A 21,973-nucleotide genomic window follows, 5' to 3' on the forward strand; every position below is an offset into this window, starting at 1 on the left:
GCATCGCAATTGAATTACCAGGTGCAAACAAAGTCTTACCATTGTATATGTTTAAAAATCATCAACACTCTACATGTACCTGTGCAATTCCTCTGAGTTGTGTGTTTGTGTTGTGCCTCCCAGGTCCTGAGGCTGAGATGGGGGAAGTATGCGTCCGACCTGAGTCCCCTGTCCAGTCCCGGTCGGCCTCTCTCTTCTCCCTGATCTTGCCCCCATTGGCACTGGGTCAAAGGAAATGTATACAGAATTTGTTTTAAAACTCACACATTTGTAATCATATGAAATTGTATAGATTCAGTGAAGCCAAATTGTAAATTTGGGCAAATAGTTTATGTTGCATTGCAAACATACTACCTATACCTGCTCAGTGGCCATGTTAGCTAAATAGCTGTGCATGGCATCAACATTGTCAAGTGCAATGGTGATACTGAAATGTTGTGTGGAAACACATCCACCTAATGGCATGTCTTTGTGTAAATGAAAGGGTTATGAGAAGCCTTTGTTTTCTCACAGGTAGTGAAGGCTAAGTGTTGAGGTATGCTGTGGATCTGTTCCTGCCCGGTGCTTTTCACGGATGTCAGAGCCACGTAGTAGTGCTGTCCTGGTGTCAGTTCACGCAGGGTATATGATCCTATTTTCCCACTGGGCAGGAAGCGACTCCTGGTGTTCAACCCTCGAGTCACGTTGACCACAAAGCCATCTGGGACGCTTCTCGGGTGGCGGCTCCAAGTGATCAGTGCTGAGTTAGTGGTCACATGTGACAGGGAGAGGTTCTGTGGCGGGAGAGGCTCTGAGGAAATAACACATGTAGATACTCAGATTGGTTCATGGATAGCATTAAACGTATTCTTAATGCAGTTGTTGACTACAGTAACAATTTGTTTTGTGGATTGATTCTCAACTTTACACCGTCATTGTGTTGCCCTGGGCTTTAAAATGATTTGTTAGCTGGACTGGAATGCTGCCGCTAACTTTTGTCTGTCAAGTTGTCAAATCACTGGAAGCTTTATCACAAGATTGAGCTACATGCATACCTACCAGCTAAAAGCAGAACTATTCCTTCCTATTAATGCTCAACAAATTAATGAATTCGTATTTGTTTGTCATAGACACAAAGTTGCCCCATCCACATGACATACTGTACAGAGGAAAGAGAAAACTAAAGGAAAGCACAAAACACATGATATCATATATCAAATGAACAAATGAAACATAAAACACTCTCATTCACTGATGATACCCTTTAACAAAAACTGAGCTCATCCAAACACCTTGCATATTAATATCTCTAGTAATTTACATTCAAACAGACCCGAATGTCCAGCAATTTGAAGACCATGATTAAATGGACAGTACAATATCAAATGCATTTTTTTCTCAACCTTATCCTCATAAAGTTTTCTCAATTTTGCTTTGCTTAATATTTCTTCAAGCTTAATTATTATTATTATTATTATTATTATTATTATTAATAGGTTATAGTGGGTAATGGACCATTTACACACTAATTATAAACGCCTTGTACAAATGACTATCGATGACTAATTCCAAGCTTTTTAAAATATGCTACATATACATGTAAATGTGTTAGCATTGAGCCTGTACTGACTGTTTGAGATGTAGGGGATGAGGTTAAAGAAAAGACATGATGGGGCGGTTAAATTAAATTTTAGTTGACTAGTCTTTATATGTATATGTATATTTATAATCATCCTAATAACTTGTGAATGATGATATGTAACCTACTTGTCCAGAACTGCAGGGGTCCAGCTGAGTGGCTAGAGGAGGGAAACTCATCTGGTCTGATTCCACTTTGAGTCAACACATCCACTGTGTACATCTGACCAGGGAGTAATGAACTGGGAAACACAAGAGGCACACAGAGAAATGGCACCAAAGCAAACCAAGCACGATACCTGACCTCATCATATCCTCACAACACTGTTAAGAGCCTCAAAAGATGGGATCAAATAGTGCCCTCTAGTGGCTGAAAGGTATATTACCCAAAGCCCTTCAACAGCACCATTTAGTGGATACATAGGATGCTGCAGGTCTGTATAATCAATTGGAATTCTGGGTTGTCAGTGTTCTTTTGTAAAACAGTGCAAAGTCTGGATCATCGACGACAGTTCATTTGTCAGATAGATCCGCCAGATGTCCCTCACTTTCTGCTGTCTTTGTGTTTACTTTAAACTCTGGTCGCATTGAGGAACGTTAAGTGGAACCTCTAAGCAACGTTACATGCTGAAAATAGCAAGTTTTGAAGAAAATTTGGATCAGGCAACAAGGCAGGCCTGCTTGGTTCGTTTGGTGAATGATTGTAAAGATTTACGATACACTGCTAAGAGCAAATGTTGCACCTAAACAAGTTCTTTCCCGAGACTATTTTGCAGAGCCACGCTCGCTGTGTCCGGAGCATAGCGCCGCTCAATACGATTTTAATTGGTTTAAAGAAATGCAAACAACCCAGAGTGTTTTTTCACTTATCCAGAAGTGTATGCTCCTGTTGCCAGACCTTCCTCCACAGTGCTGTGGAGATAGGTCTGTCAATGCGATTCTACACGGTGCAGAACCTGACCTGAAGGTATGCTCAGTGGTGCTCGTGTTGAACACGGCAGTGCGAGCCTCACTGCCATCTGAAGGCAACAGAGACACGTGCACCCTGCTGACTGCTGCATGATGAACCAGCCAGCTCAGCCAAACCTGAGAGGAGGACACATTGACCACCTGCAGCTGCTCCACCCGCCGAGGTCCTAGCACAGAAACACACACATGAAAATTCATGCAAGCATGCAAACGTGCAATCAAACTCATGTGAAAACGCAAAGAGAGAAACACTTTCCAGAAGCCTTCTCTTACTACCACAGCATTAAAGAGTGTGCTCACTGGTGCGTATCAGTGCAGTGGCAGGCTGGCTGTTGTCGTTGTTGTTGGCATTACGCTTGATGGAGAAGGTAGAGATGTTGTACAGCAGGCCGGGCATCAGGCCTCGCATGACGTGGGTGGACTGCTGCCTTTCCAGAAAATCTGTTTTGTGATTGCTCCAGCCCAGGGGACCATAAGTGACAATGAACCCGCTGATCAGGCTGTGTGAGGGATCCGGCTCATCCCAGCGCAGTTCAACCTCGTTCTCCTCCACACGCAGCACATGGAGACCAGAAGGAGGCAACAGGTCTGGGAACAGTGGCAACCTTACATGTCAAATTCATACATTAAATAATTACAGAGTTGTCTTTGCAATACAGAGGATGAGCTACAGAGTATGGGGGGACAAATGGCAAGCTGATTGAGCTGGACTCTGGTGCACTTTGGTGTGACTCTTACTGACCTTTCTCACAGTCTTTGCCTGTGTGTCCTACTCTGCAAACACAGTTGTAGTTCCCTCTCTTGTCACTCCTGCAGAGGCCGCGGTTTCCACAAGGTTGCAGTACACATGGGTTCTCCACTTGGGGGCGACAAAGACAAGCAGTTAGTACATTATGGTTGATGTCACAACTAAGTGCAGTTGACTTGCGAGGCAGTGCAAAGCCACTTACACATCTGGCACTGGTCCCCAAAGAAACCGTCCTTGCACACGCATAAATAATTCCGTCTGTAACCCCGACACACACCTCCATTTAGACAGGGGTTGGACTCACACCCGTCCTGCTCTGCACACATATATTTAAAGTAGAATTGTATTGCTGTCCTGTATAAACTGTATGTTCAAATGTATAAGCTTTTAAAGTAATGTAACAGGTTGAATGAACACAGTACCTATTTCACAGTTCTGGCCTTTGAAGCCTTGAGAACAATGACACACGTAGGAGCCGGGCTGGTCCTCACATGTCCCCCCGTGCTTGCAGGGTTCCGACAGGCATTCATTTATGTCTTAAGACAAAACACACACATATACATAGGAACTACATATGTGCACAGGTGCATTGAATTTCTGCATTTAATATGAGAAGACTTTGATCAGGCTTTACCTGTCTGACAGCGGTTTCCACTAAAGCCATCATCACACTCACACTGGTAGGATCCGACCTGGTTCCGACACGTACCGCCATTAAGACAAGGCTGTGATAGGCATTCATTGATCTCTGTAATGATGGGAAATGAAGATAAAGGGTATAAACTGTTGCAATAACTGGAATCTCATGTATTAGGAATTTTCAGGGATCTTTAAAAGACTCAATTTTTTGTTCAGAGTGTGTGTCCATGTGTGGACGTGTGTTACAGACCCTCACAAATGGGTGGCTGGCTCCAGTCCCCCTGAATACCACAGATGCTCTGGGTGGCTCTGGGCCGAGACGTGAAGCCTGAGTGGCATATATACACAGCCATGGAGCCTGGTGTTGTTAAGGAGAACTGGACCTCTGCGTTTTTCACTTGTGGAGGCAGCCCACAGCCAAGCTCTGCAATGAATACATTCACGTTGACAAATGTCAGCATGGCTGCATAGTAACAAAAGCTCATAAACACTGGGGCTTAAAGGAGCTCGCCCAAAACAGACTAACGGCAACATAGGTGTTTTCCATCCAGGCTCTCTGTTTTTGTCCTCCTAAAATTATCTCCAGCATGCCGTTACAGCGTGTAGACATGAATCACCATGTCGTACTTTATATAGAGTCTGTAACCGGTCTATATCTGTGAATGTTGGGCCTCCGGTGCAGCAACACTGCTAAAATTATCTTTAGATGGATAGCCAGTATCTCTACACTTAACAGCTCAGGATATCCCCTGCCTGTGCCAATCGATTGAAGTCAATGTTGTACAAACTTCAGCATCGGAGCAAGATGTGGACATTATTGTGTGGGGAGACACAGTCTACTTACCTGCAGTGGTTGGTACTGAGCTCCTGCTTATTTCACAGTGCCTGCCGCTGAACGCCTCTGTGCATTCACATTTGTACTTTCCTATGTAGTGGAAACATGTTCCCCCATTCAGACAGGGGCTGGAGGAACAGGGGTCTGGCTTTCCTGCAAGAAATTACATTGAGAATTATTATTGATAATAATAATAATAATAGTTTTATTTGTATAGCACCTTTCATACAAAGATACAGCCCAACATGCTTTACAAGACATGATTAAAAACAATTTTAGGCCAAAAAAGTACATTAAAACATTAAAAACTATACCAACATCACCAACAGAAAACCAAACACCAAAGATTAAGATTGAACAAATTACCCCAAATTACACTAAAAGCCACATTAAATACAGTACCAGTCAAAAGTTTGGACACCCTTTCTCATTCAAGTGAATAGGAAAGTGTGTCCAAACTTTTGACTGGTACTGTAGACAGGTCTATAATTTCTTTTTAAAAACACTAAGGGAGGTTGCTGGTCTAAGATCCAAGAGGAGGGTATTCCATCATTTAGGGCCATTAAAAACAGCTACTTCTAAAAGAATGTCTAAAAGAAAGGCAGTGGAAGATCAGAGAGTTGGAACATAAAATAAAAGTCAGCTGATAGAGGTAGGTGCTACATTTAGGAAGCCCGATAAAAAGAGTTGCAGTAATCTAAGCGACTTGTAATAAAAGCATGTATTAGCATTTCAGCTTTCTTCTGAGTTTAAAATGGTCCAATTTTAGTGATGTTCCTAAAATGAAAAAATATATTTTCATGACCTTGTTAAAATGGCAAATAAAATGTAGATCAGAGTCTAAACCCACTCCCAGATCTATTACTTGTTGTCCTCTGTTTGGAGAGACAACCAAACATTGACTGCAGTCTCTGTCTTTCTAGTTTTGATCTGACAAGTAGAATCTCTGTTTTCTGTTCCTTTGGTTTTCCAAACATGTATATCAGTGATGCAGGTATTAGGAGCATTCAAAAAACGGGGGTTGTCGGATGATTGCTTCCCGTGCAGTCTACTACAGATGTACTCAAAAGCTTTTACACAAAGAGTACAAAATGTTTTGAATATTATTACTTGAGGGTGGCACTCACCCACTTCACAGTGTTTTCCAGTGAATCTGTAAGGACACACACATCTGTAGCTCCCAGCTTCTTCCTTACAGGAGCCTCCATTGCGGCAGGGACCAGAAGCACAGGTATTGAGTCTAACTGGAAAGAGACCGGGACAAGGGAATCCTTGAAGCAGAGACCACTCTAGCTTTTAATCACACAAAATAAATCTGTTCCAGTACATTGCAATTCAAGTCGTAATTCAGACAAATAGCTCATAACTCAGTCATAAGTACAAATTATTATAAGCCTTTCGGCATTGTAATATTTCAAGCAGCATTACGAGTAATGGCATGTTTCCTGGTTCATTAAAGTTGGGTTTGAGCCTAAGGGATGCTTTGATTAAGGCACTTCATAAATTCCTATGAACGTATTCTGCTAGTGTTTTTATCAATTACCTTTTTCACAGTGCTTCCCCCAATATCCATATTTGCATTCGCAGGTGTAGCCTCCATCCCGCTCGTAGCAGTAGCCCCCATTCAGACACGGAGAGGAGTCGCAGACCGATCGGGGCTGTACTGAAAAACACACACCGAGACTTGACTGTGTTCCACTGGGAAACGTTAAAACCTCTTTCATTTTGTTCAAACACGTGGACTTGGTTAAAGAAACACAAGTTATTTGTTATTTAATGATTGGATCAAATACAAATTCTCCTCAGAACGCTCAACAGCATAAATCATTTTAGAATTTCCCTCCACATCATAAATGTAAACTGTAAATGTGACCATTCCCCTTTGAAATAGAAAACGACATTTGTGAAGACCAGTGTGTTTTAAAAATATGTTTGTCGCTATAGAAACCAGCTGCTCGTGCAATGACACATAGCTGCAAAGCGCAGTGTTGTTGGGTTGATGCCTGAGGCTCTTACCATAGGGGTAGAAGTCCTTGTGATCTAGCTCTGCTCCACTAGTCTGGCATGTACACAGGTAGGCTCCTCCGTACTCCAAACAAGGACCTCCATCAGGACACGGCCTGCTGTGACTGCATGGCGTCTGGGTTACTTCTGAGAGAAAGGCATTGTGAATGACAGGTTCACAATTTCTGGTTTGAGACATTTGTGATCTTACAGGGACCCACATTTTCTTTCACATTCATCAAAGCTCGAGACACCTGATAGGATTATACATATCATACTCACCAAACTGACAGTAGAGTCCTGTGTAGCCTGAAGGGCATTCACAAGTGCCATTGATGTCCACACAGACACCCCCATTCTGGCAAAGACATTCCTCTGCAGACACAGGAAGAGAGAGAGAGAGAGAGAGAGAGAGAGAGAGAGAGAGAGAGAGAGAGGGAGAGAGAGGAGAGGAGAGAGAGAGAGAGGAGAGGACAGACAGACAGAGAGAGCGAGGGGGGGAGAGAGAGAGAGAGAGGGGGGGGAGAGAGAGAGAGAGAGAGAGAGAGGGGGAGAGAGAGAGAGAGAGAGAGAGAGAGAGACAGACAGACAGACAGAGAGAGAGAGAGAGGGGGAGAGAGAGAGAGCGAGAGAGAGAGAGGGAGAGAGAGAGAGAGAGAGAGAGAGGGAGAGAGGGAGAGAGAGAGATGGAGAGAGAGAGAGAGAGAGGGAGAGAAGAAGAAGTAAGAGAGGGAGGCTCAAAGCTGGAAAGTTTGCTCCAGCTACTTGACAGCAAGTACTTAAATGATGTTAAGTTTTCAGTTTTAAGTGTAAACATAGGCAGAAGGTTTAAAGTTCAACATGTGTACCATATGCTGAGCATCTTTCATCTGCTATACTGTAAACTATGTATTGATTCACTGTCATTCCTCTTTCCCTAATCTTTTCCAACAAAGTTCACAGGACCAGAAGATTACCAGTCAGCATGCTGCACATCCGCTCTGTACAAATTGTAAGAATGTTTTAATTTCCCTCTCCTTCCTAATTGCAGCAGTGGATCAAAGGACGTGGCCGTATCACAGCTAAATGGCTCCACTTTGAAGTCCCGGGAGCTCGGTGGAGGCTATTATTTTTCTGATGATATGGAGCATATTTTGTGACCAAAATGTATGGCCCTGAGGGCAATTAATGCATTGTTAATTTGCAAGAGCCACTTTCATTGGCCACCTGTGCGGCCTGGGCCCTTTGATCTGAGAGCCTGATTAGGCACTTCTGAGTCCCACTACTTTCTCTTCCTTGAAGGATCATGCTCCTTTTTCCACTGTGCCTTCCAAGTGAGCCAGGCAGGAAAGTATTTGGGAGATTTAAGAGAGCCTATATAAGCACTGATAGTTATTTCAGCTCAAGGGTGAGAAGTAGCATGCATTTGCAATAGCTGAAATACTACTAAAGAGAGGGTGTGGGGAACGACACCTGCAACAACTGCTATCAGAGGGTGACACTAACCTCTCATAGGAGCCTGAATTACTTTTAAATTTGCTCATTAGTTATTTCCTAAAACAAATATAATGTGAAACAGACATTAAACATAACATAACATTACTTAATATGCATTTATGAAAGGAAGGTATGAAGAATTAGCTGAGGATGATAGCATTTACATATTTTGTGTTCAAACTGCCCTATGGTTATGCAAGCAGCAGCTGTGCTTTAAACTATAGTGTGGTGCATTGGCCAACTTCCAGAGGAGCCAGTAGCGGTGTGGAAGCATGCATATTTCAACAGCTCTGTCTGAAGAAATGACCTGAATACCAAAGAGCAGCTTTGACTCATAAAGAGGCCTTTTTAAGTCTAGACAAAGCACTTCCTCTTGTTGATAAACTAATAAAATGTGCTATAAAACAATTATTCACAACATCAAGCCACTGGTTCCCGTAGTAAACTGGGCGAGGCCGTGTCAGTTTTGATAATTACAATAATCCATCATCACAGCAGCCTCTTCCAGGGCAGAGCTCCAAATTCCTGTGGCAGAGCACAGCTCCTCTTTAAATACCCCGGTCTGCTCTCTACCTGCCCAGCTGCCTGCAGTGAGTGCACAATACCTTCACACTCGTCACCATAGAAGCCTGGAGCACATGTACAGTTGTAGATTCCCGAGCTGGTGTATTCACAAATCTGATGCTTCTTGCAATCTTGCTCTTCACACAAGGCTGCATATGGAAAAGCATGACAGGCTGTGGTTTAAGACTTAAACTGTATGTGAAAGAAATTGGCAAATCTTAAGCTGTAGCGGTACATGCTTTTACCTGTTTGGTTTTCTGCCTCAGTTGAATTGTCCTGAAGCACCTCCAACTCTGAAAAAGTAAGATAATAATGTGCTTTAAAGGGTTGGTTCATTTAAAGAACAACAAAACATATTTCCTCACTTGCCTCTGGTGATACAGTATTTAGCCATGCAAATAGTTAGATAACTGTCTCTGAGATATGTGCTGCCACAACAATACAATGGAAGGAAACAGAGTTGAGTCACAGCATTGAAAAATGACATTCAAAATTAAAAAACAAGATGAATAGACTGTCCCTGGTGTTCGGGTCAATCCATATACATCATGTTTAACACTTCTTACAAAAGGAAAAGTCCCAATAAAAAGTGAAATACCATTCACCTCCATTGTATTGAGTTGGCAGCAGAAATCAGACAGATATCTTAACACCTGAGCAATTAAACCCAAAACTATCTGCATGGCTACATATCACTAACTACAGGTAAGTGAGAAAGATGTGATACAGCATATGAGAAATATATGAGATATGTGTAATATTAACGTAAAAATAATAATCCATTCTAGCTTATCAAGAAACTGCACATACTGTATGTTTGCTGTAATTTAGAAACAGTGTTGCCATTGTTTGTCCACCAAAAAGCACAGATTGAGCAAATGTAAGAGATTTTTTTATCAAAAATGTTTATGTTTATTCATGCATTTATGTTAATGTATGAATAAAATCAAAATATATCTTTGTCAGCTTTATTTTGTAATTTGGGTGAACCGACCTTCAAACTAGACTTGCAGATAGTAACAGAACAAAACCAACAGCTAGGAGGATGGACAAACAGACATATGCCACAGTCTTCAATCACGGGGAAACTAGGCCTATAACTCTGGAAAACAAAGTAGAGATAGACCTGTACTACAGTTTCTGCTATCAGTTGAACATGTGACCCTCTATGTATTTAGGATCAAATATTTGTCTTTACAGTTCAAGATTCATGACCCTATTAAATACTATGAAGACACATTGTTTGGTAACAGCAAATAAAGTATGTGATAAAGTATGATGAAAATATTTGCAGTGGAAATACAGTATACCGTAGTGGAAATTCTTAGTTTGGGCCAGAATTTGGTGTAACACTGGAGAAGCGAGTGGACCAGCTCACTTTATTAAATTTCATACCCATAAATACTTGTTTGGCTCTTAAAGAGGTATGATAGGATTCCCTTTGTGCTTGTTCCAGATAAAATGCTATATTACAGGAAGCCAAAGGCAAAAGTAGGTCTTACAGGCTATGTCAACATGTCCTATTAAAAAAACATTTTTCCGAACATGCTTTTCTGGCAGAATTTGAGTTGAATTCAAGTCACCTGTCTCGCAGAGTGCTCCAGTGAAGGCAGCGGGACAAATACAGGTGAAGTTGGCCACCTGATCGATGCAGTCCCCTCCATTCAGACAGGGCTGTGACTCACATTCGTTTATGTCTGCAGGTTGCACAAAAGTCAGTTAATCAGACAAGAGACATTTGTCTGCTGTTGAATCAGTTTCATATTCAAATTTTTCAATCTTCACATGGAAAAGCAAGATGTGGTTGTCTGAGACATTGAGCTGGATTGAGAACACTGAACTTCCCTTCTGAAAGCATAGAATTTCATTGCCCAGGTGTCTGGTATTAGCAGTAATCCCATCTCATGTAGATACAAGGATTCATGAACTGTGCAGGGCCTGATAATTCAATTCCCTAATGGGTTCAAGTTTCATCAACAATCAATCACAAGAGGAGCCAGATAAGTAAATGTCTTTTTGGAAAGCGACCTGACTTCAGTGAACTTTCTCACTGTGGTTCATTGCTATATTGTGTGACCCAAGAAAGAAGAAAGAGAGTTGTTTCCAAATTAATTCAACCATAACCTCAACTTGGATCCATTTGTCTAGGTAGACTGGGGAACTCTTTGGACAAACACATCTGCCAAAATGACTGAGTTTGATGTAGAAAGCAGCAGAAAATATTTCCTCTGGAGGGAGATGCCTACGTTCCCCCGGACTTTTAAAAAAACCCTCTCACCTGTCTCACACAGGACACCAGTGTAACCCGGTTCACACACACAGGTGAAACTGCCAGCGCCCTGTACACACAACGCATCGTTGAGGCACAGTCTGTCTTTGCACTCGTCAATGTCTGTAACACACACAAACACACACCCAGGGACAGAGAGACACGCTCATGGAATATTTACTCAGCTGATTAATATATCCGCCACACTGCTCCCCTCACTCTGCAAGTATGTGCTGCTGGCTGTGAAAGGTATTAGAAGAGGTTTGATACATGTGGGAATAGGCACAGAAGCTCCAGAGAGACTGAACCAAGATATTCTAAAATACTTTTTTTTTTTTTTAAACTGCTTAATGAGGTACAAAATACCTTAATTAATCAGAGTTTTTCCAAGTCTTCTGCTTACTTAGTGCATGCAGATGGTAAAAGAAAAATGTGGAACTTTTAAAATACAGTAAAAATGGGGTATTTTGCTATTGTGTAAAATGATATATACTTTTATGTGCTGTTACTTCACATTTTAACAATCTTTACATTTCCATGTGATTAGACAGTATTCTAGAAAGAAGAAATAAACAATGTAATTGTAACCGCAGTATATACCAGCTTTAAGGCAGAGTCTTTTGTACCTGTTTCACACTGAATCCCAGTGTATCCATGAGGACAGTGACAGATGAAACTATTAATCTGGTCTTCACAAGTCCCTCCGTTCTGGCAGGGATATGAGGCACACTCATCCACATCTACAGAGTCAGAGAGAAATACAAAGGGAGTAGTATGACTCTTTTAATTAGAAGAAAACATCTGGCCGAGGTCAGTTAGTAAGGTAATTTCAGAGGAGAATGCAACAGATTGACATGAAGCTGATACAAGGATTTAAGGAAATATCCGGGGGTTCGTTTGGCAAGTATTTAGTTACAAGTCGACATTATTTTTTCTGGCTGATCTCAGGTTGACAGGTATTCACTCACGGTGTGCAGTGTGTGTCAAGCACAACAGAGCAGGAAGCGGTGTCAACCATAACTCACCAATCTGGCATCGTCGGCCGGTGAAGCCAGCCAAGCAGGAGCAAGTGAAGGAAGGGTTGCCTGTAATACAGTCATCGATGCACTGGCCTCCGTTCAGACATGGTCGCAGGTGTGGGCACACTGATGCTGTAGAGAGAGGTCAATGTAACAGAAATCCTAAAAGCAAAAGTACTAAGAGTAGAAGCCCAGGAGTAGAAGAAGCAGGTCTTACCGGAGTTATTGCAGCCACCTACTTCCACATTTGCATCATCTATACGGAAGACCCATTTGCCTGGGTAGCCCACGTTGGTGGTTCCCTCAACGTTCACTACATCAGCTGTACGAGAGCCGGGGATGTTGAAATAGCGCTTGCCATCACCAGCATTGAAACCTGCCTGGGAAGAGAGTAACAAGGAGGCAGACATCACAAAAGACAGCTGAATCAGAGTTTAGACACCTGAAAAATGTAGTTTGCATCTTCACAGAGAGCAGATCATACTGTACATTACAAATTCTGACTGACACCTTAAGCAAAAAAAAAAGAAAAAAGAAATCATGATCTTACCTGCGCTGCAATCCCTCCCAGCCCAGCCAGGTTTCCTCCACTGCTGGCATGCATGCCTGTGGTCCAAGTGATGTTATTGTACTGGAATATAGTGAAGGAAAGCTCTCCATCTGTAATAAGCACCACTTGGAAAGTATTTACCTGCATAGAGAGAAACAGGCTCAGTTAAACCATTTTCTAATTTCTACGAAATTTGGTAATAATGCATGCATCTGAAAGACTCCTCATGTTAATGGTACGGATTCCTAAATCTCAGTCAGGCTAGAGACATAATACACTCATCTGGGCCGGTTGTTGAATCAGATAGCAAAAAAAAGTCACAATTACCATTAGAATGAAACCCAATAGCTGTGCTTTCCAACCACATATTATATAGCAATTTTAACTGGTAACAACAAGGCTATTTCCTGGGACTTTGAGATTATCTAGGCCAGTGGCTCCCAGTAGTTCATTCCTATTAGATGAGCTCAAAAATAATAATCCAAATGTATTCATTTCAGTTGGTTTTAAAGTGGATGTTTAGTAACACTACATAAAGTAGATATTGTTATATCTTTTTCATACAAGTTTGCATTCTTACTACTACCACTTGGAGTGACAGAGGCTTGGTCTTTCAACAATTTACTCATGACATTTAGCATACTATTTCAACTCTGCTAGCTTGTAAACTAGTTTTCATTCACTCTCAGTGGCAGCATATGGTGTTAAGGTGTTACAACTGACGCAGGGTGGTGGAGGTGTGTACGGTGCAGTTAGCCTATTGTAGCTGAAGGCTCATAGTTACTGTGACAATCATTTTACCAATTTCACACCAATTAAAAAAAAATTGAAATCACAATTTTAAATATTTCAAACAAATTGAGCCACTCTACAATATTTCCACATACCCACTGGCAACTACAGCAGTGCACCTGGTTTAAAATTACTGATCTGGATAGTTAAAACCTACATAGGGAATCATAGATGTTTAAGATGTGGCTACATGTTAGCTTGAGCACTGTAAAGTTAAGTGTGAGTTTATACCGGTGTGAGGGAGTTGCCTCCAAAGAAAGTAACTTGGTGCCATGTACAGATGAGGACCCAAGTTGCGTTGAAGTTGGGGAATTCTGAAAAGTAGGTCCTGACATCACCTGAAGCCCTCCTCAGGATGGAGGGCTCCTGGCTCTCTCTGTAGAAGACCCTCCCTGCTCGACGGTTGTCCACATCAGCCCAGAACGGAGCCACAACCCTTCTATCCCCGGCAATTGGAAAAGCCACAGGTGTGAACTGAGACACCTCCCTCAGGAAAGATACGAGGCCATTGTTGTTAACCTGAGGAGAAGAGTCGCAGTATGTGAATAAGGATAATAAATCAGTGACATATTTTTGTTCACCATGTCAGATGAAGCCCCTGTGACTTGTTTGGAGGGTTAGGTGGGGTTAGAGTAGAAGTGTTGAGGAGAAGAGGCAAAGGTGGATAAACAGGTGTTCTGACCTCACAGGGTAAACAGCAGCATGGGGCAGCGGACGCTCCCATAACGGATGTTTGCACATCCCATGTAGCACACAGACGCTACCTTTAGAAATGACAGCAGCTGAGAAAACCAGGTTTCTGCTGCTCACGCACGCACCTGCAAAGTCATCACACCTGGAAAGATGTTCATGGCCTATAAATCCACAGATGTCTGCCAACAGCAAAGTAACCAAATAAATGAACCCATCCACCCCTCGTCCACACACTGTATATCCTCTGGGAGAAATGCACAGTCAGCACTGCAGCTGTGTACTGAAGCATGGTGAAATATTGACACATTTTAATAGGTCAACGATTGGTGTATTGCTGAAGCAATTAGGAAATGAATTCACTTATTCAATGGTCAGAAAATCAAAAAGGTCAAAAATCACTACTATGGCTTTCAAATGTGGGGATTTGCTGGTTTTCTCTATTTTATATCAATGCAAATTAAATGTCTTTGGATTTTGGAATGCTGATCAGATAAACGACAATTTGAAGAAAATTGAGATGGGTATTTTTCATAATTTTTTACATTTTAACTTGTTGCACTCATAGATTGGTTTTCATACATTTTTACATTTGAGGCATTCTGTTGTTATTCTTAAAACTGCATTAATTGATTTTGTGGCCACTTGAGGGCAGCAGAACAAGCTGTAAATACAACATTGACATATTACTACCTTATACGGCTAACATGTTTGCAACTGTTGCCTATTTACACATCCAACAGAGAGCACGGCACAACATTAGCATTTATTTAGAGATGTGTTTGTGTCCACCTGTAAGTCCAAAATGATTCTCCTTTGACCTCTGTTTTGGTCTGCAACAACTCCAGGGGGACTGCTACATTTTATTTACCAGCTAGTTGCTAAATGTCGTTTGGTGCTGGGCAGATAGTATCCAGTTGATTTATCAGTTTTTTTTGCTAAAAACAGCTGCCTGCTGCAGCTGGAAACAAGGTTGATAGAAGTGGTGAAACCAAAACAGTGATGTTACGGTATAAAACCAAAACAATGAGCTTAAAGACCCTAAAAGTATTCTGAGGGGAAATGCAAAGTTAGGTGATCATTCTCTGTGGGTTTGTCTCTACAAGCAACCACTTATACATATACAAAGTGATTTCAATATAGTTATTTCATTTATGAAAACTATTGATTAGTGCAGCTTTATGTTGCATTTGGAAACATGGATTACAAAACTGCATTTGACAATGGTAAGGATTGCAACCAAGACAGTAAATGTCTTGTGTGTTTTGCTCGTGGGTTCACTGCCGTAGTGCTAGATAAAAGAGGTGCTATGAGTTGTGGAAAAAGGTACAGATTATTAATACAAGAAAGATCAGGTGTACAGGAAGTACATGAGGGATGTTTCTTAGGGAGGGAGGTTATTTAGGGGAGAAAGTGAAAAGCCTCTAGAAGAGAAGATACATGAAGAGATTTCTCTGATAGAGTCTAAAATAGCACTTATCAATGTGGTAAATGGTCATTTCAGTGATAGATTATGAAGTAGCATTTAGTATTTATATAAGGATCACAAACATTAGATGGTGTCAGACCAGCTGCTGCACTACATTTTGAACGTTGTAAGAAATAAGATGCTAAACCTGAGTGGAGAAGAAAATTCTACAGGCTGAAAGGTTGAAATCCCCATGAAAGGCCTTCATTCAGTCATACATCATTTCTGCATATTATCAACAAGGGGAGATTCTTCCCACCGTTGCACCTATCCTGTTTCTCCTAATCGCTGGCGTGAACTTTGCCTCTCTGCATTCAAGCTGAATGGCATGTGACAGTGACAAAGCAACGTCAGATGTTCTCGGCTCTGCTCCCTGCATGTATGAAAACCATAATTTGAAGGACTTTGCTGTAAAAACAGCAGAGGAAGTTTTGTTTGGCACGGCACAGGGGCTAAGTTAATTGGCCGACCACAGTCTTCCCTTCTGCATCAGCGTGATGTGGTAAGAACGTGGCTGATGTGGGGAAAAAGAGGACCGACTGCAGGGGCAGGGCCCAGGGGTCAGCCAGAGCGCCATCTGATACTGGGAGAAAAACAAGAGAGAGGGCACAGGGCTGGATGAATGGAAGGATGTACATGAACTACAAACCTCCCACACCCACATACCCACTAATGAGAGACCTGTGGTGGCAGCGGTTTGGATGTCACCCATCTTACAGCGAAATTTGTGTCGGAAATCATGCTGAACACTGAATAGAGTTTATACTAATACTGGAATATGTTTAATCGCCTAATCCAATCTCTAGTAGCATCTGGAACTGTTTAAACAAGTGTATTCCTTACTTGTTAAGATTTTTTAGGGGACTACTTTGACATGGCAATGACCTTAGAGGAATTTAAACTGAACTTTTTCTTTGCATCGCATCACATGCTTGTCTTCTCATGAATTTCAACCAGGCTATGACTAGTACAGACATCTAGTGAAGGGTGGTTGTAGATCACACTTACAAGAGAGTGAATGGGTTCAGAGCTGCCTTGTGTTATGCTGTAACATGACCAAGTTCAGAATCACAGGGGAGAAAGGTGCGATCAGCCAACCCTGTAAGAAGCATCTGTCTCCCCATATTTCTTTCTCTCACTCTCAATGGTGCCACTCCACTCTACAACTACCTTGTTATTTTTTGGGGAATTCTCTGCCGGATATATCCAGGATTTTGCTTGGGTGGTGATTCTTTAGAGCCAAGCAATTTATGGACTAAAATAAACTTTCATCTGGCTTAAGTCAAGCCAAAGCAAACCCCTAAATGAAAAAGGTGCCCATGGATCAGCGCAGGAAAACATTCGTTTCCCTTGTCAAAAACGGAGGTTTCACAGTTACAAGCTTGTACAATTATTTAACGCGACTGAAGGAAGTGACTACTCTGTGCACTTGGCCTGTCTCCTTAGCCTCGGCTCACCTTTATCTCTGAAGAGTTTAGATTGAGGCAATAAATCCTGTCTGGTCCATAGTGCAACTGATGTGGAGGTTTGGTGTAAAACAATGTGAGTGCACTGTTTAAATGATCTAATGTAGGCAAATGTATTAAAAAAAATTATTTGCAAAGCACAGAGTTTGGAATTGCAGAGGAAAAATACTTTCATCAAGTAATTTAAAGTTATACAAGTTGAAGACAATTTTGACTAAATTAGGGATTTAAAAAAAGCCTACTTCCAGTTCAAAAAATATGTATACTGTTACTGATGAAAAACCTAAAACTACAATTTCGTAATAAAGAAAGGTAAGTGCTGCAGAAAGAAACATAGCATGCAAACCAAAGACTTCTAATGACTGTATGTGAATACATACAGTATTTAATATAGTTTTAGGCTCAAAGTCTCAATTGAATAGTTTGATATTTTGGGAAATACACTCACTTTTTTTTTTGCCACGAGTTAGATGAGAAGATGTACCAGACTATTTCTCAGCTGGGTGCATTGACTTCCTAGAGTCTTGCCATCACTGTGAGCTAAAAAGGCAACCAGAGGAGACTCCAGGAAGTCACTGCACCCAGACAAGAAATAGTCTGGTACATAACCCTCCGGAAAAACCACAACTTGTTGTTTTTACACAAACAAGCTTCCAGTGATATGCTCAGCTAAGCTAAACATCTCCTGGCTGTAGCTTCATAGTTAATAGAAAGACATTAAAACAGTGTATAAGTGTATTTCTCAAAAAAGCAGAACTGTTCCTTTGAAGTGCATCACTTACTTTGAGACTTTAGGGCATTTTCTGCTTTTTTAAAGTATGTGCGGATATATCTTGTCCATGGTAGATGAACTGTTCTAACATCACTTAGCCACATCTCTCATCCCACACATGCATATAAAAGTACCCATGCAGAGTACAAAGAATAAAACTTGAAGCTCACATCTTTGGGCCATACATAGCGGTGAGTAACAGTGAGTGAATGAAAATGCTCAAACTGAAGTGTTGAAGCTCTTTTGAAGAGCAGATGAGCACTAGCAGATGTGCAGTGTGTGATGAGTGCAGTTATACTTCAGCACATTCTTGGCAGGATCCCTTCAAAAGGTATTTGAATTTTGTTTAAATGTAGTTTATTTCTAATTACATACAAATGCCACGTGATCTTGAGCATTTTAGTACTATAAGTACACATTTCAGCATTTAAAAATGAACAAAAAGCATTAGAAAAGCTTGCGGTTTTCCACTGTCTGTTTATGTATCTACAATAAGGTTAATATTTAAAAAAAATACCTTTGATCATAACCATCTTTTCTCACATCTGCTTTTAAACTTGTGTTCTATCCTCTCTGACCTTGGACATCCTCCTTCATGTTCTTTACACTGGCCATCCGTAAGAGTAGTTAATCCGTGAACTGCATTGTTTGGAAGCCCCTAAGACGCTTTGCAGATCCATCTGTGTTCTGTTAAAGTGATTGGTCATTTCTCAGATAAAGCAGCTGGACAGTTCCAGGGGAAAGACCCCTGCCATGTTATCTGAGGCGTGGGAGAAGGGGAGGGGGGACCTGGAGGAGGAGAGATCCCAGCAACATGTGAAAACTCCCAGACACAAAACAGAGTGACAGCCTGGTTACCAGGAGGCAGAAGTGGGACTGGAGCAGGACCAAGTCAGGAGGGGATACATGTTTGTACAGGGATTTGTAGGGTCTGTTGATGCGACATTAGAGACTTCTGTAATCAAGTTGCACATGGCTGTGACAGTCTTTAAATCCTCTGCTGTATTTCCTGATCACAACCGCTAAAAATAAGATGTCTACAGGTGGGAACATAGACTGATAGTTGAAAGGGATCTGCAGTGAGGGGTTTTAAGGTGTGTGAATTGCTTAACAGAATCAGTTATGATAATAAAGTAAGACAGCACCAACCAACCATCTAAAATCTGTTTAGTTCTCTAGCTTCCATGTGATGGTAGCCCAGAGGCTTGGAACAAACCCCTGGGAGAAACTATTTACACAATTTTAGCCCCTCACTGAAATATTAATGTTCAAAGCAGCTCTCTGGTGGCAGAGATCACCATGTGGTCGGTGCGCTTTACAGCAGATGTGTAATGGATTCAGGTGAGGCATTTCAAATGAGCGTGACTGTAATTTCAAGTGCCTGTTACAATCTGTTATGCCTTGCTTGACTACAGAATTACAGTCCAATGAGATGCACGGTATCACATCACAACTAACAGCACATTTCAGAGTGTTGAGTTCTCAGACTTTGATCGCTATCAGATGATAATTCAATCTAAGAACAACAAGCCAAATCTTTTTAATTTGACTAGTGAGTAGTATTAGTACAATAGGAGTGATGTGCTGGAATTCATTGCAAAACTGGGAAGAAACACAATGTAACTACAATTGTAATATACAGAAGCTCCAGATCAGTGAGTTTATAACTCTTTAGAAAGACACTCAAACACCCCACTTAAAAATACTGTGCCGCCGTCCGTGCACTGTGTGTACTGTAGATGCAAAAGAGTTTTAAAAATTGCCTTCATTGGGAGACTGACCTCACCCCAATGGCGCAGATGCTTAGATTAGAAAGATGACCTTTGACCTTGCCCATTGTTGCCATGGTTCCTCAGGCTCTCCTGCCCATGGTTTGAACAGGGAGGAGGCAGGCGGGGCTCAGAGCGCGGAGGAGGGGATTCGGAGAGCGAAACGCGGATGCATAACCGCAACAGGTGGTGTTGATTTAAGGGAGTTCTGCCTTTCCATGTGCTGGAACTGAACCCAATACATGACAAAGGCAGATCAAAGTGTGTTTCACTGTGGTGCGCGAAAATCCTTGTCAAACCATTCGGCTTCCTCCCATGAGCACTGTTTCTCTCTCTCTCTCTCTGGCGTGCAATTACCCCCCCCCCACTCTCTCTGAAAAGGAACTGCTCACAGATGCTCCGCGGCAACAGTAAGAACACAAACTGTCATTTCCTTTAACAGCTCATCGTGGACTTATTAGAACGGGGCTTACCACTGTTCTGCTAATAGTTTCTTTTGCACTCTCCCTCGGTGCACTTGAGAGCCCTCAGTGTGAGGAGGGCAGATGAAAAGAACGTCATGAAGGATTATGATTCCACCCGTGGGGGGAAAACACAATATTCTACAAATGAGGTTACACACCAGAGCTTGTGAGCACACGCAAACATATACAAATTCTCAAAGGGCATTGCAATGTAGTATTTGGCTGCGTGCCAAATCTCATCTCCCTGAGGCTAACCCTAACCCTAACCCTCTTATACAATCCACATCACGTCAGTTTCAATTGCCAACTGCAAAGTGCATGCACACACATACACACATGCTGACATACAAAGACATAATCACACACATATCAGTAAAAACACCCACCCACACACATAGCAGTAAAAACACACTTCTCTGTACTCACATAGAGTCCTGCGTGCCTGTCTCCAAAGAAGGGGAAAGAAACAGAGATCTCCACGAGCCTGGAGCCTCCGTCGTCCTGAGAGATGGTCTGGGAGTCCCCCTTGTCCTGGCCAAAGGGGTAGAAGTCCTCCAAGGGCACAGCGAGTTCCACCCCAGGCAGCAGGTCCAGGGAGAGCAGGGTGCAGAAGCAGGGCAGCAGGGCTTGCAGCACCAACACCATGGCCTCAGCCACCCAGGGATGGAGCTGACAGCAGGCACCGCGGAGGGGAGGGAGGAGCACACACACCTGAGGCAAACAAGAGCAGAGCAGAACAGGACAAGAGCGTACGTTCCTCCTCTCAACCACAGCAGTCTGAATCCTCCCCTGACTGCTCTCTGGCTCTGCCTCTTTCTCCCCTCTCTTGTCCTTTAGTAGTGAACTGGGCTTCTTGTGTGAGACAGGGGAATACTGTAGATTCCTTGCATTCTGCTTGCTGCTGGTTACTGCATGAGCTACACTCCGTCTCACTGAAATGAAACGAGGGAAGGAATGAAAGAGGGGGAGCAGCGTGATTCAGCTGAGATGTGTTTTTTTTTGTGAACAATCCAGCGATTTGGTCCCTGATGGTCAGCTTAGAAATATCCTCAATAAAAGCTCTATTCTGCCTGCCAAAGGAGTTCTTTCAGTTTTGGCCCCACCTCCCCCACAGGGATTCACTACCTTGCATAATTAGCTCCTTCCAGCCAATAGTTGAAAAGAGGCCGGTAACTGGATAACCACTGGGCGGATCTATGATAATCAAAGGGCTGCTTTAAAGAAACTCTGACAAGATTTTTCTCTTTCAGTGAAACTTCTACTGTACAGTTACCAAGGCATATGCAAGGTTACACAGTGAGAAGACATGCATGTGCACTGTTATGAAAATGCAACACTGTACAGTTGTTATGAGTAAGAGAAATAACTCAAGTGAGAGAAACAGTGAAAAGGAGTTCACTGGCTTTTAAGACACACACAGCAGATGTACGTGTGGATGAATACACACAAACACACGGAGAACACAATGTATTTGTGTTTTCTAATCATCATAGGGAAGACCACACATTATCTGAAGATTTTAGGGTTGTGAAGGATTACAGACGGATTGCCAGTGAAACTTTCAAGGAATGATGATCCCCACAGACCTTGGAGTCTGCAACGATGTTTGAAAGAAAACACTTAAGACAGCACTGGCAACAGAGAGCGAAGGTCATTCTCTCACCCACAACACTAAATCCACAAAAGCTTTTAATGGTGCGAACCAAACGCCAGAACTCCCTTGCCATGAAAGGGCAGTGCTGTCCTTCACCGAGTTCACAGAAAGCTTTTTCCACAACAACATTGTGTGGCCACAGTAGAATAAACATGATAGAGCTCTGATACACCCACTTTATTATAAACAATCACAGCTTTTGCAAACA

The 21,973-nt window shown here is 42.1% G+C and overlaps 1 protein-coding gene across 5 annotated transcripts in view; it reads right to left on the reverse strand.

Annotated features, from left to right (window-relative positions):
* sned1 (sushi, nidogen and EGF-like domains 1) overlaps positions 1–21,973 on the reverse strand; it is a 59,294-nt gene that overhangs the window by 5,391 nt on the left and 31,930 nt on the right. For 2 of the 5 annotated variants that reach the window (XM_036007289.1, XM_036007288.1), the window contains exons 37-61: positions 20,538–21,043; positions 13,714–14,001; positions 12,691–12,831; positions 12,358–12,520; positions 12,147–12,272; positions 11,748–11,861; positions 11,131–11,244; positions 10,436–10,549; positions 9,098–9,145; positions 8,894–9,001; positions 7,095–7,187; positions 6,825–6,959; positions 6,352–6,471; positions 5,936–6,052; positions 4,818–4,961; positions 4,224–4,397; positions 3,969–4,082; positions 3,757–3,870; positions 3,537–3,650; positions 3,329–3,445; positions 2,887–3,174; positions 2,579–2,753; positions 1,747–1,859; positions 512–790; positions 80–221 (exon numbers count right to left, since the gene is read on the reverse strand). In XM_036007289.1, coding sequence (XP_035863182.1) covers positions 80–221; positions 512–790; positions 1,747–1,859; positions 2,579–2,753; positions 2,887–3,174; positions 3,329–3,445; positions 3,537–3,650; positions 3,757–3,870; positions 3,969–4,082; positions 4,224–4,397; positions 4,818–4,961; positions 5,936–6,052; positions 6,352–6,471; positions 6,825–6,959; positions 7,095–7,187; positions 8,894–9,001; positions 9,098–9,145; positions 10,436–10,549; positions 11,131–11,244; positions 11,748–11,861; positions 12,147–12,272; positions 12,358–12,520; positions 12,691–12,831; positions 13,714–14,001; positions 20,538–21,043 — 3,961 coding nt within the window. Of the gene's footprint in view, positions 1–79; positions 222–511; positions 791–1,746; positions 1,860–2,578; positions 2,754–2,886; positions 3,192–3,328; positions 3,446–3,536; positions 3,651–3,756; positions 3,871–3,968; positions 4,083–4,223; positions 4,398–4,817; positions 4,962–5,935; positions 6,053–6,351; positions 6,472–6,824; positions 6,960–7,094; positions 7,188–8,893; positions 9,002–9,097; positions 9,146–10,435; positions 10,550–11,130; positions 11,245–11,747; positions 11,862–12,146; positions 12,273–12,357; positions 12,521–12,690; positions 12,832–13,713; positions 14,002–20,537; positions 21,044–21,973 lie in introns of those variants that run through there. The other 3 variants (XM_036007290.1, XR_004898807.1, XM_031311517.2) reach the window with 3 other exon arrangements.

This window comes from Sander lucioperca, chromosome 11, assembly GCF_008315115.2.
Source record: "Sander lucioperca isolate FBNREF2018 chromosome 11, SLUC_FBN_1.2, whole genome shotgun sequence".
NCBI classification, from domain to species: Eukaryota; Metazoa; Chordata; class Actinopteri; order Perciformes; family Percidae; genus Sander; species Sander lucioperca.